The following is a 14,794-nucleotide window of genomic DNA, read 5'->3' on the forward strand; positions in this document are numbered from 1 at the left end:
AGCCCAGATATGGACCCTCAACTCTGTGGTCAAATAATCTTCGACAAAACAGGAAAAAATATACAGTGGAAAAAAGTCTCTTCAATAAATGGTTCTGGGAAAACTGGACAGCTATATGTAGAAGAATGAAACTCAACCATTCTCTTACACTGTACACAAAGATAAACTCGAAATGGGTAAAAGACCTCAACGTGAGACAGGAATCCATCAGAATCCTAGAGGAGAACATAGGCAGTAACCTCTTCGATATCAGCCACAGCAACTTCTTTCAAGATATGTCTCCAAAGGCAAAGGAAACAAAAGTGAAATGAACTTTTGGGACTTCATCAAGATCAAAAGCTTCTGCACAGCAAAGGAAACAGTCAACAAAACAAAGAGGCAACCCACAGAATGGGAGAAGATATTTGCAAATGACAGTACAGACTAAAGGCTGATATCCAGGATCTATAAAGAGCTCCTCAAACTCAACACACACAAAACAGACAATCATATCAAAAAATGGGCAGAAGATATGAACAGACACTTCTCCAATCAAGACATACAAATGGCTATCAGACACATGAAAAAATGTTTATCATCACTAGTCATCAGGGAGATTCAAATTAAAACCACATTGAGATACCACCTTACACCAGTTAGAATGGCCAAAATTAGCAAGACAGGAAACAACATGTGTCGGAGAGGATGTGGAGAAAGGGGAACCCTCTTCCACTATTGGTGGGAATGCAAGTTGGTGCAGCCACTTTGGAGAACAGTGTGGAGATTCCTCAAGAAATTAAAAATAGAGCTTCCCTCTAACCCTGCAATTGCACTACTGGGTATTTACCCCAAAGATACAGATGTAGTGAAAAGAAGGGCCATCTGTACCCCAATGTTTACAGCAGCAATGGCCACGGTCGCCAAACTGTGGAAAGAACCAAGATGCCCTTCAACGGACGAATGGATAAGGAAGATGTGGTCCATCCATATACACTATGGAGTATTATGCCTCCATCAGAAAGGATGAATACCCAACTTTTGTAGCAACATGGACAGGACTGGGAGAGATTATGCTGAGTGAAATAAGTCAAGCAGAGAGAGTCAATTATCATATGGTTTCACTTATTTGTTGAGCGTAACAAATAACATGGAGGACAGGGGGAGTTAGGAGAAGGGAGTTGAGGGATTGGAAGGGGCGGTGAACCATGAGAGACTATGGACTCTGAAAAATAACCTGAGGGTTTTGAAGGGGCAGGGGGTGGGAGGTTGGGGGAACCAGGTGGTGGGTATTAGGGAGGGCACGGATTGCATGGAGCACTGGGTGTGGTGCAAAAACAATACTGTTACGCTGAAAAAAATATTTATTTGACAGAGATCACAAGTAGGCAGAGAGGCAGGCAGAGAGAGAGAGGAGGAAGCAGGCTCCCCACTGAGCAGAGAGCCCGATGCGGGGCTCGATCCCAGGACCCTGGGATCAGGGCCTGAGCTGAAGGCAGAGGCTTTAACCCACTAAATCACCCAGGCACCCCTATAATTTAAATTTTACTGGGTAGTCTTGTAAACTGCTCTAAATCCGCTGAGAAAAATACAGGAAACAACACAGAAACATAGCTTAAAGTAATTCAAGACTGGCATTTTCATCTGGAATAATCACATTTACTATTGAGGCATCTAAGCCTAGGAAGAAATAGATGGGGTGAAATGGTTTCACATCATTCTGTAGTCATTTGTACAAATTTAGTCTTATCACTTCCAGAAACATAGTTCTACTTCATGTAAAATACTGTATATATTTAACTTTAATTTTTAAACTTAAAAATTAATTGCTTAGAATAGTATTCTAAATTCATATATTCTAAATAGTATTCTAATTTGTTTCTATTCTAAAATGAATTGTTTAGAATGGTAATATATGCTCTGATCGTAAGTCTATCATAATTCAGCTCTCTATTTAGTTATATAGGATATATGTTCATTTTATTGCATTACCAGTCCTACTTACTAATAATATGTCTTTTTAAATTACTATAATAAGAGTGTATACATTCCTAAGTTTTCACTTTTGGTCTATTTTAAAGCCTTTTGTGTTTTTCTTTTCACTTTTCACATGAACCAGAGACCAGAAATGAGTGGAATGCTATCTTAAAGAAGTCAAAAATCTGTTAAAATCTTTATAAATACTACTTAAATGAAGAAAGATAAAAAAAAACCCACAGAATTCCAACTGATAATTACCCCATTCAGACACTGGTGAATATGTCCCTCAGTCCAAGCCGACCTTCCTCCTCAGAGGTAAGAAAATCTTTTAAATGAAAATATAAGAAAGACTTGCTTAACATTGCTTTTGAAGAGTTCCGAGAAAGAAAAAATATGGATTATATGAAGTCTTAGATATTAACTCCACTATGTATCTCAGTGTCTGAGTATAGTTATTTTATTACAGTTCATTTATCTCTAGCTTATTGTACTGGAACCCCCAGTGCATTGATCCTATCACTTTTTTTTTGTTTTAAATTCTTCACCTTGTGATGCCCTCCATAGCTTAAATACCATAGACCATAGAGCAGTGTTGATTACTCTCTTGCTCATACTTTTGACTTTTGCATCTCTCTCATTTTATCATACTACTTGCCAAAACAAAAACCCTGGTTTACTGAACTCTTCACCTATGTTGTACTTATGCCTACAATGGAACATGGCTGGAAAAAAAGTATACCAACATGACGACTATTCTCACTTTAAATTCAAGACCTGAATCTAAACTAGAACATTTTACTGGTAGGCAATCAGACTGTCTTCCACTCAACTCAATTTTCTACTGTTCTAGACAACTATTTCTTACCTTTTCATACCCTGAGTACCTTCTCCATTTTATTTTTATAAACCATCTGTAATCACTTTCATTCCACTACTACACCAAAATTGCTCTTGTTAAATTCACTTCTACATTACTAAATATGTTGTTTAATTCTTATCTCGTATATTCCAATCTATCTGTGCAAAACAGTTGACACTATTGATCACTCTTCTTTGACATAATTCCTTCATTTGACTTTTAGCATACACATATCTTGGTTTTCCTTCTACTTCCCTTGTTGTTCATTTTCAGTCTTCTTTGCTAGGTTTTCTTCTTCTTCTTGATCTCTAATATTGGAGAATTTCAGGGACCAGCTCTTTGTTCTCTTCTGTATCTGTACTCATTCTTTCATGATCTCATTCAGTATGATAGCTTTAAATACCAGCTTGATGCTAAGGATCCTCAAATTAATATCCCCAATCTAGTCTTTTTTCCCAAACTGCAGATGTGTATTTTCAGCTGCCTACTTGACATCTCCACTCAGATGGTCAGTAGACATCTTAAAATTAGCATGTCTCAAACTGAATTATGCATCTTTTCCCCCCTCCCCTAAACATGTTCTATTTGACTTTCTCCCTCTCAGGTGATGGCAAATCCATCCTTTGAGTATCTAAGGCCAAATGTCTTGGAGCTGTAATTCTTTTTCAAACTTCACTTCCAAAGTACTACTTTAGCTTCAAATTATATAAAAAAACTGATCACTTCCCGTCATCTCTACTGCTAGTACATTGGAGTGACCCACTATCATCTCACACTTTAATTATTCAGATAGCTTCATAACAGGTTCCATTTTCTCATCCCTTACAACCTAATCTGTTATCCCTTTAATCGTTATTACATATAGCAAAATTTGCAATTAGGACATTATATATGTCCTAATGTGAAGCAGTATGAAAGGCAGGGTACCATTTATAAAGTATTCTTGCTCCCAGGTGATTAATTTGCATCAGTTGAAGACTATACAGTTAACTGTTTACAAGACATAGAGGACTTCATTTCAAAAATGCTTGTGAAATAAGGTTGGCTGGGAAGATGGCAGAATAGGAGGACCCTAAGCTTGCCTCATTCCATGGATACAACTAGATAATATTCATGTCAGTGTAAATAACCCAGAAAATGACATGAAAAAGACTGGCAGAACAAACTCTGCAACTAAAGGTAGGGAAGAAGCCACACCAAAGGAGTTATGAAGGCCAAAGACATAATCTGAGAGCAAAATGGACCATGGCCATCTTAAATGGGCAGAGAACCAATGGCATGCAGAGGGATGGAAAATAGATTTTCACACCATGGAGGCCACAAATAGGGAAGACAAAGCCCTGTAGTATTTGCCTTTGTAAATGAGAGGAGCTGAATTTCTTGAGTTCTAACAACCAGTGCAGCTTAAAGCCTGGAATTTTAAAAATCAGTAGGCTCTACTCTGAGAGAGGAGGGAGGGCAGTAGGAAGTGGACTCCCTGCCCATAAAGAGCTCACAAAACAGCGCATGCAGACACAAGGTAGAACCAGCAATTTGAAAAATGCTGGGAGGAGAGTGATCTGCTTATCTCAGAGCATAGCCCAGAGACCTAGGGATCACCAGAGACCCCTCTAGGAACAAAGGATCTGGCAGGAGCCATTTACCTCCCCCATCCCCCAGAATAAACAGTGGCCACTTGTAGGAACAGTGTGGTGCCAAAACTTGTTACCTGATTGCACCAAGCCCTTACCCTCATTCTTTGGAATATCAGCCCTTCCCAGTCCCACTTGGTTCAGTCCTAGTGCTGCAGGTTCCTCCCCGAGAAGACTGGTGCAAACCCTGGCAATACCAAATCTGCTGATCCATGCATTTTGCAGGACTTCACTTCTGACAGTAGCAGGAGCAGGTCTTGTTTCATAAGCAGATGACCATACGCCTTGTTAAAATGCACCCCATTCCTGGTGGGGACAAAATGATACAGTAGGCAAGGAGAGCCTTTGCAGATGACTGACACAACAGCTAAACACATGCAACACACATAGGACACACTCCCTGAAGCTCCACGCACTGGGGAATGGGACACTGCACTACAGGGCACTATAGGATCTCTTCTTCATAAGGCTCTTACTGTTAAAAGCAAGAGAAAAGTAGCTGACTTTCCTAACACAGAGAAACAGACACAGAAAATAACACAGAGAAACAGACACACTAAATGAGACAGAGAAATCTCTCCCAAATGAAAGAACAGGACCAAACCATTAGAAGAGACCACAATGTAACCTATAAGTAATATGCCTGATAGGGAATTTAAAGTAATGATCATAAACATATTCCTGGACTGAGAAAAGAGTTGAGGACTTCACTGAGTCCCTTAACAAAGAGATCAAAAAAAAAAAAAAAAAAAAAAAAAAGAAACTAATCAGAGATGAAGTAAATGAAATTAAAATACATTTAATGGAATAAATAGCAGGCTAGATGAAGCAGAGAAACAAATTAATGACCTGGAAGACAAGTAATGGAAAGTAACCAAGCTGAAAAAAGTAGAGGAAGGAAAAATATCCAGATTGCGAATAGTCTTAGGGAATTCAGTGACTCCCTCAAGCATAATAACATTTGCATTATAGGGATCTCAGAATGAAAGAAGAAATAAAAATTACCTGGAAACAAATGAAAATGAAAACACAATGGTCGGAAGTCTTTGGCTGCAGCAAAAGTAGTCCTAAGAGGGAAATTTATAGTTTATAGCAATACAGGCCTACAGGAAGAAGCAAGAAAAATCTCAAACAACCTAACCTTACACCTAAAGGAGCTAGAAAAAGAAAAACAAAACCCAGCAAAAGGAAGGGAGTAATAAAGTTTAGAATAGAAATAAAGGATAACGTTAGAAAAAAATAGACCAATGAAACCAGATCAACCAAATTGATAAACCTCTAGAAAGATTCATTTTAAAAAAAGGACCCAAATAAACAAAATCACTAATGCAAAAGGAAAGATAACACCACAGAAATACAATTGTAATAGAATATTATGAAAACATATATGCCTACAAATTGGACAACTGAAAAGATATGGATAAATTCCTAGAAACATATGACTTACCAAAACTAAAGCAAGCAGAAATAGGAAATTTGATCAGACCAATTACAAGCAATGAAATTGCATCAGTAATCCAAAAACTCTCAAAAAAACAAAAGTCCAGGACTAGATGGCTTCACAAGCAAATTCCACCAAACATTTAAAGAGTTAATACCTATTCTTTTCAAACTACTCCAAAAAATACAAGAGGAAGGAAAACTTCTAATCCAATTTATGAAGCCAGTATCAACCTGATACCAAAGCAGATAAAGACACTGTTAAAAAAAAAAAAAAAAAAAAAAGAGGAACTACCGGCCAATATCTCTCATGAATATAGATGCAAAATTCCTTAACAAAGTACTAGCAAACCAAATCCAGTAATACATTAAAAAAAATCATACACCACAATCAAGTGGGATTTATTCCTGGGATGTAAGGATAACTTAATATTCACAAAACCATAAATGTGATATGTAATATCAATAAGATAAAGGCTAAAAAACCTATGATCATTTCAATAGATGCAGAAAAAGCTTTCAACAAAGTACAACATCCATTCATGATAAAAACTCTGCAAAGTAAACCTAGAGGAAACGTACCTCAACATTATAAAGGTCTTGTATGAAACTCACAGCCAACATCATACTCAATGGTGACAGCTTCTCCCCCAGGGTCAGGAATACAATAAGGATGTCCATTCTTACCACTTTTATTCAACATAGTACTGGAAGTCCTAGCCATAGCAATTAGACAACATAAAGAAAAGACACCCAAATTGGCAGAAGGAAGGGAGAAGTAAAATTTTCACTAATTGCAGATGACATACTATATATAGAAAACCCTAAAGACTCTGCCAAAAAGCTACTAGAACTCATAAATGATTTCAGTAGTCACGGAATACAAAATCAATGTGTAGAAATCTGTTGCATTCCTATAAAATAATAATGAAGCAGCAGAAAGTGAAATTAAGAAAATAATCCCATTTACAGTTGCACCAAAAAACAATGAAATACCTAGGAATAAACTTAAGGAGGTGAAAGACCTATACTCTGAAAACCGTTAAACTCTGATGAAAGAAATTCAAGACAACGCAAAGCCATTCCATGCTCATGGGTTAGAAGAGCAAATATTAAAATGTTTATACCACCCAAAGCAATCTACAGATTTAGTGCAATTCCTATCAAAATACTAATAGCATTTTTCACAGAACTAGAACAAACAATCCTAAAATTTGTATGAAACCACAAAAGACCTCGACTAGCAAAAGCAATCTTGAAAAATAAAAACAAAACTAGAGGAATCACAATTCCAGATTTCAAGTCATTTGTCAAGGCAGTAGCAATTAGAACAGTATGGTACTGACATAAAAATAGACACATAGGTCAATGGAATAGAACAGAAACCCAGAAATAAACCCATAATTATATGGTCAATTAATCTTCAACAAAGAAGGAATGAATATACAATGGGAAAAACACAGCTTCTTCAACAAATGGTGTTAGGAAAACTGGACAGCCACATGCAAAAGAATGAAACTGGGCCACTTTCTTTCAGTATGCACAGAAATAAACTCAAAATGGATTAAAGACCTAAATTCAAGACCTGAAACCATAAAAATCCTAGAAGAGAGTAATTTCTCTGACATCAGTCATAGCAACATTTTCCTAGATATGTCTCCTGAGGCAAGGGAAATAAAAGCAAAAATAAACTGAGCAATTGGGAGTACATCAAAATAAAAGGCTTCTGCACTGTAAAAGAAATAATCGACAAAACTAAAAGGCAACCTATGGAATGGGAGAAGATATTTGCAGATGATGTCCGGTAAAGGATTAGTGTCCAAAGTATATAACAAACTAATACAACTCAATACCCAAAAAACAATCTAATGAGAAATGGGCAGAAGACATGAACAGACATTTCTCCAAAGACATCCAAATGGCCAACAGACACATGAAAAGATGCTCAACATCACTCATCATCAAGGAAATGCAAATCAAAACCACAATATCACCTCGTATCTGTCAGTATGGCTAAAGTAAAAAATAACAAGCATTGGAGAGAATATGGAGAAAAAGGAGTCTTCTTGCACTGTTGGTGTGACTGCAAACTGGTACTATGGAAAGCAGTATGGGGATTCCTTAAAAAATTAAAAATAGAATTACCCTTCAATCCAACACACTGCTGAGTATTTACCCAAAGAATACACCAAAGAATCAAAGGAGTACATGCATCCCCTATGTTTATAACAGCATTATTTATAGTAGCCAATCTAGGTAAGCAGCTCAGGTGTCCATTGGTAGGTGACTGGATAAAGAAAAAGTTTTTATATATCTTTATATACAACAATATTATTCAACCATAAAAAAGAACGAAATCTTGCCATTTACAACAACATGGTTAGAACTAGAGAGTATAATGTTGAGCAAAGTCAGTCAGAGAAAGACAAATAGTATATGATCCTACTCATGTGGAATTTAAGAAACAAAGTAAATGAGAAAAGAAGAAAAGGGGAGAGACAAACCAAGAAACAGACTCTTAACTGTAGAAAACAAACTGATGGTTATCAGAGTGGAGGGGTCTTGGGGGAATGAGGAAAATAGGGGATGGGGCTTAATACACTTTTCATGATTTAAAAAATGATATTAAAAATTATGTTTTTAAAAAAACTGGAGAATTAAGTTAAATGCCATCTTGAGATTATAAGGTAAATTCAGAATGCAAAACATTCTTTAAAATAACTGGCCCAGTCTCTTCAAAAAGTTAATGCCATGAAGAGAGGGGGGAAAGAATACAGGTCTGGAAGAACTTGCGGATTAAGTTGTTTAAGGATGTGACAAACCCAATGCAAAGATATCCTTGGTTGGATTCTAGATTGAAAAAACATTGAGGACAAATGGACATTTGAGGAAATTTGAATATGGAATGGATATTATTTTACATTAAGGGATTGTTAATTTTCTTAAATGTGAAAATCGTACTGTGATTATTTTGGACAAATCTTTATTTTTAGGCAATGGCTGCCAAAGTACTTAGGAGTGTATTTTCACAATGTCTGATTTACCTTGAATGGTTTATCAAGAAAGGGATAGAGGATCTAAGAGAATCTGTGACATCTGTCAGCCCATTGATCACCAGGGTTGATTTGGCTGATCTGGCTGGCTAGGTGGGTGTCCTTTTCCTCACAGCTCCATGTTCATCCCTTCCAAAGCTGCATGCTGTGTTGAAGAGGAGGACCTTCCCCAGTAAAGAAGGACCATTCTTCAGTCAAGGGCATAGGAGCAGCTGCGCTTGCCTGCTAGAACCTCCAAACAAGCTCTCAAGGTCCATATGTAGAAGAAGTTAGGGTAGTCAAGCTTCCCATACTTCAAACACATCCAAATAAGGCCTGCATGTGGCAATCTGCCTTTAAGAGAGAGAGCGAGAAAGTAAATGTGGCATGATGTTAACTTTTGAATCTACATAGTAGGTATTTGGGTATTCAGAGTTTTATTCCTTTATTTGTATGTATGTTTAGAATTTTTCATATTAAAATTATAAAATGAATGTCAGATGTTGTCCTTCTATTAAAACCCTGTATTGGCTTCCCATTTTCTGAAAATAAGATCTTTTGGTGGCCTGAAAAACCCTATTTATTTTGTTCCTTGTCCTCCTCATTTTTATTATTTTATCTCTTACTGTTCTCTGCTTCAATCATACTAGCACACTCTCATTTTAGGGGTGCCTGGGTGGCTCAGTTGGTTAAGCATCTACCATCAACCCAGGACCCTGGGAACCAGCTCAGCAGGGAGTGTGCTTCTTCCTCTGCCCCTACCCCTGCTCATGCTCCCTCCCCACCCCGACTTCTCCTCACCCCCTCACTATCAAATAAATAAAATCTTAAAAAAAAAAAAAAAGACCTTTGCTTTAGGTCTTCTTGGAGCTCTTTCCCTCTACATCAGCACTTGGCTAATTGTTTCTTCCCCTGCAGTCTTAAATCTCACCTTTTCCATAAGACCTACCCAGGCTATTTAAAACTGAAACCTACTTCCCCTTTTATCGTTCCAATTTTCCTTACTCTGCTCTTATCCTTTTCCCCAGTACTTACCCCTTTCTCATGTACTGTATAACTTATCAGTGTTTTATATTTATTGTTTATTGTTTGTGCCCTTCACAGGTCTGGGACTAGTCTGAGGCAAATAAGTCACTTGCCTTGGGTACAAAATTTAAGGGCACACACCAAAAAAACCCTTCATAATTAAGATAAGTAATTCAAGAAAAGATTTTTTAAATAAAAAACTGAGCAAGAAATCCATAATAGCAAATTTTAAATGGAAATAGAATCTGATAGTGCCATGGCTAGCCCTTTTGGAGCCTGAAGCAAAAGGCAAAATATGTGCCCATAAATATATATTTTAGTATATTTTTAAATGGCTAATAGTTTTGATGAAAATATTACTAATGAGCTTCCATGAAAGCCAGGAAAGTAAAATTATAATGAATTCATGTTTTGACGTAAATAGAATATTTGACCTTAAAATAATGTTTTGAATTTTAATACATCCTTTTGAAGTTTTCAGTATTCTTTCCATCTGCTAGGTTATTCTGAAAACAGTTGACCATCAAGAAATATACATATGTATTTTTAAAGAAACATGTATTGAAGTTCATATTTTTTCCTTTTTCCTCAGGCTTTACTAGTAGTATTAAATTCTGTCTTTATTTAAATTTTTGATACTTTGTTTATCATGAACTTTTTTGCATGAGTAGTTTTTTTTTTTTAATGTTATTTGTCTTGATTATTGAGGTTTTGGTATAGCCTTAAATTTTGTACCTGAGGTGAGTGCTTCACTTGTTTCACCCTTCTTGCCCTTATACCTCATTAGAATGTAAAACTATATGTAGGCAAGGATCTTTGTCTTATTGACTATGTATTCCTAATGCCTAGACCAGTGCTGGCACATGATAGACATTCAGTAAATATTTGCTGAGGGAATGAATAAACACAAATTCACTATAAATTTTGTTAAATGTTTTATTGTGTATATTTTCTCTGTATTGCCTACTCATTCAGTTATGGAATTAAATCTGTACAAACACTTTGAATTATAGTTCATGAATTATTATAAAAAATATTGACAGAATTTATTTGTTTTTACAAAAAAATAGAGTAAAATGTTAATAAATATTTTTTCCTAGAAAATATTAATGTATTTATATAAGGATAAGGTCATATTTAAGTCTTCTAAAGGTTTTGCAAATATTATGTAGCTATTAAATATTATAGTATTAACAGTAGAGTATAGTGTTAGCTATGAATAGTATAGTGTAGCTGGGGAATTATTTTTTAAATGCTCTGGTGTTCAAAATACAGCATGTGGCAAGCCTGACATCAGATATATACATATATCAAATGTATAGAAATAATTTATTTGGTCTGTAAAAACGAGCAAAACATTCAGTTCAATATAAAAATTTCTAATTTTAATGATTGGTTATATTCAACTATTTAAAGTTTTTCTCAGATATTTAATATTGTAGAGTATAATCATTTAAATTTTAATATTCAATGAGTAACTTCCTTAGACTAAAAGATTAGAATATTTGCTATAATTGTCCTGTTTCTGTTGTAGTAATCTAAATATTCTTTCTTCTAAACAAAGTATTCTAATTGAGGTTTAACAAAACATTAATAGAAAAGAAAGTTGTATTTATAAGCACAGGCAAGCCAACCTGACAGACATGACCTATGTAAGAACAACCATTTCCTTCCCAATCACCATCAGGAATAGGTTCTTCCTAGAATTCTGGGAAACAAAAATACTTCCTAAACCACAGTATTCACATGTTTGCAGTTGCTGAGAACTAGCAATCATCACAACTATGTTAGGGAGACAATATGTAAAGTAAAAGGATTCCACAAAATCACCCCAACAGAACTGAGTAGGTAGGGATCAGGGGAGAGGAAAAGGTTGGTAACCAGAAAACTGATCTTGATGGGCTGGTACTCTTATTCCAAGCTGCAGAAAGAAACCTGTGTCAGAGATGTTAGGGTACCCCAGGACCACATCTATGACATTGTTTCTAGGGAGATGTGCTCCAAGTGCCAAGTAGCCAACTAACCAAAATTTTGGCTCTTCATTTTGTTTTCTGTGTCTGCTCAGAAAAATACATGTATTCCATGTTTATTTCAATTACGTTTATTAAGCTTAAAATTCTAGAGGAGATCGGTTGATTTTTTTCACTTTAAAAATATTTTAACTGATGTTCTTCTCAATTTATTTAGTTGATGGAACTTCATGTTTTTTATGTCCCTGAAGGATCGTGGAACTATAAGCTAAATACCATTTCAATAGAAGTTGTTAACAAATTCATTTCAGCTGGATTTATAAGGCAAGTATTTTGTGGTCATGTTATAATGTGCCTGAAAAAGCAGTCTTTTTTTCTGCAGAGAAAAATATTTCTTTGGAAATTTACGTTATAAGTGAGACACTCTGGTCCATATGATGGATCCAGTTTCTTACTTAATACTATCAATAAATAGTGTTATATAACAGTTAATAAGTATTTTAGAAACATATGTTACTTAGCCAGGTGCCACTGCCACCCAGATAAAAGGGTATAACAGGTATATTACTATCATTACACACAAAGAGAATGAGAGAATTAAGAGAGAAATTATCTGAAATTAGAAACCTGTTGAAGAGCTGTGAATAGTGGTTAAATCAGTATATCCACAATGACTTTTTTACTGAGCTCTTTCAAAATAGAAAGAGACTATATGTGTATGTAAACTTACATATATGTACATGTAAGTATATGTACACATAGGAAGCACACATGACATTATTCCTTATCTTCCCCATCACTTCAAGCATACTAGTGTCGTTTTTGTTCTGGAACACATCAGACATGAATCTACCTCACGACCCTTGTCTACTTGCTGTTCTCTTAGTCTAGAATGCTGTTTCTGCCCTAATATATCCTATCTCTTCTTTAACTCTTTACTTCAATATTACTTTTTTGTTTAGATCCTCTAATCACTATATTTAAAATTGTAGCTACCCTCCCTTCCCTGCTTTATTTTTCTTCATAGTACTTAGCAGTGTCTTATGAATTATATTTTTTTAGTTTGTCTAATTTCCTTTGCCACCATTAGATTTATAAAGTCTGTGAGGGCAGAGATTTTTGTCTCTTTTGTTAATTGCCATATTCCCATTCTTTAGAGCAATGCCTGATATATAGTGGGGGCTCAATAAATATTTTGTGGTTGAATGAATTAATTACATAATGTTTCCCATAAAATCCTAGAAAAACAAAAACCCAAATCAGTAGCATAAATGATGGCTTTAAATTTTAGATGTTGAGGAGTGAAGTATTCTTAATGAACAAAGACATGGAGTCTGACAGTATTTCATCAGTGAAATTTTTAAGCACTAGATCATCCTGTCAAGCTTCCAAAATAAATATTTGTGGCTTAATCATTTCTTATGTATAAAAGTATATAAATTCCATAGCAGAGTTTTCTTTTTTTAATAATACAGTTTGGAGGCAGATGAGAAAAGTAGATAACCATTTTCCTTTTCAGTACAGAAAGGACTTTTATAAACAGTATTTATTTGTATAATCATTTTATTTTTTTAAATTTCCTTAAGTTTTATAAAGTGCCAGACAATGTAAAAATAAATCGAGCTATATATGATACATTAAATTAGTATTTATGTTTGAGATAGCTGACTAACATTATAGAATTAGTAGTAGAGCTGAAACCTATTTCATTTTCCATTATAAGGCAATGTCATGATATTTCAGAGTATCTCCTCACCTAACTTTACAAGCCCTGAGAGAACGACTTGGTGAGTTCCTTGGTGAAGATGCTGCTGCAGAAAAATTTTTATTTCTGAAATGCATTGGAAAAAATCTAGCTGTGGTAAGTTTTCTTAATTTTTTTCCATTTGGGGGTGCCTCGGTGGCTCAGTAGGTTAAGCCTCTGCCTTCGGCTCAGGTCATTGTCTTAGGGTCTTGGGATAGAGCCCCGCATCAGGCTTTCTGCTCAGCGGGGTGCCTGCTTCTCCACCCCACTCCCGACCCCCATCTGCCTCTCTGCCTACTTGTGATCTCTTTTTCTCTGTCAAATAAATAAATAAATAAAATCTTTTTAAAAAGTTGTTTTTCCTTTTGATTAAAGAAAAGCATAACTTAACAAATTGTGTTTTTTAAATGCTTGTCAACTCGGCTTCTTGTCAAGTCACTTCTATAAATGGGATAAGTAATATCAGTCATAACAATGAAAAATCACTAAATACATAGATCATCAAGAAAAAATGGGCCTTATTGGCATATTATTGGGCACTAAAATGATGGGGGATATTTTGGGGTGTGCATTTCCTTGAGAAGAAAAGGAAGACAAACTTAAAATGTTATTATATAATGTGTATTTTTAAATTTAAATGAGTGTTTAAATTTTTTTTTTTTTTATGGAGAGAGAGCATGTGCATGTGTGTGCATGAGCTGGTGGGAGGCAGAGGGAGAGAGAGACTCTTAAGCAGGCTTCACATTCAATGCAAGCCTGACATAGGCTCAAGAGTCAGCCAGGTGTCCCCTAAAACATTTAAGTAAGTACTTGTGTTCTGGACAAAAATGGGCTTCATTGTTTGGGCCACAGCTAGCCCTATTTGATGTGAAATGATAGGACTCCAACAATTTTTGTTTGTTTCAGCTATTATTATCTGTTGAACACTCCTGCTTATAGTTTCTGTGATTTAATGGCAAGATTTTCTTTTCTTTTTTTTTTCCTTTATTTTTCTTTTCTTTATTTTATTTATTTATTTGACAGAGAGATCAAAAGTAGGCAGAGAGGCAGGCAGAGAGGGGCGGGGGAAGCAGGCTCCCTGCTGAGCAGAGAGCCCAGATGTGGGGCTCGATCTCAGGACCCTGAGATCATGACCT

General features: G+C 35.6%; 1 protein-coding gene across 1 annotated transcript in view; it reads left to right on the plus strand.

Moving 5' to 3' along the window:
* The window catches only part of LOC111143494 (spermatogenesis associated 1), a 66,097-nt gene that overhangs the window by 8,081 nt on the left and 43,222 nt on the right, over positions 1-14,794 (plus strand). The window contains 3 exon segments of the mRNA XM_022497295.1: positions 2,098-2,271; positions 12,132-12,238; positions 13,658-13,775. Of these exon segments, the coding sequence (XP_022353003.1) occupies positions 2,236-2,271; positions 12,132-12,238; positions 13,658-13,775 (261 nt within the window). The 5' untranslated portion in view covers positions 2,098-2,235.

The sequence above is a fragment of the Enhydra lutris genome, unplaced genomic scaffold (genome assembly GCF_002288905.1).
Source record: "Enhydra lutris kenyoni isolate GAN:26980312 unplaced genomic scaffold, ASM228890v2 scaffoldscaffold9, whole genome shotgun sequence".
NCBI lineage: Eukaryota > Metazoa > Chordata > Mammalia > Carnivora > Mustelidae > Enhydra > Enhydra lutris.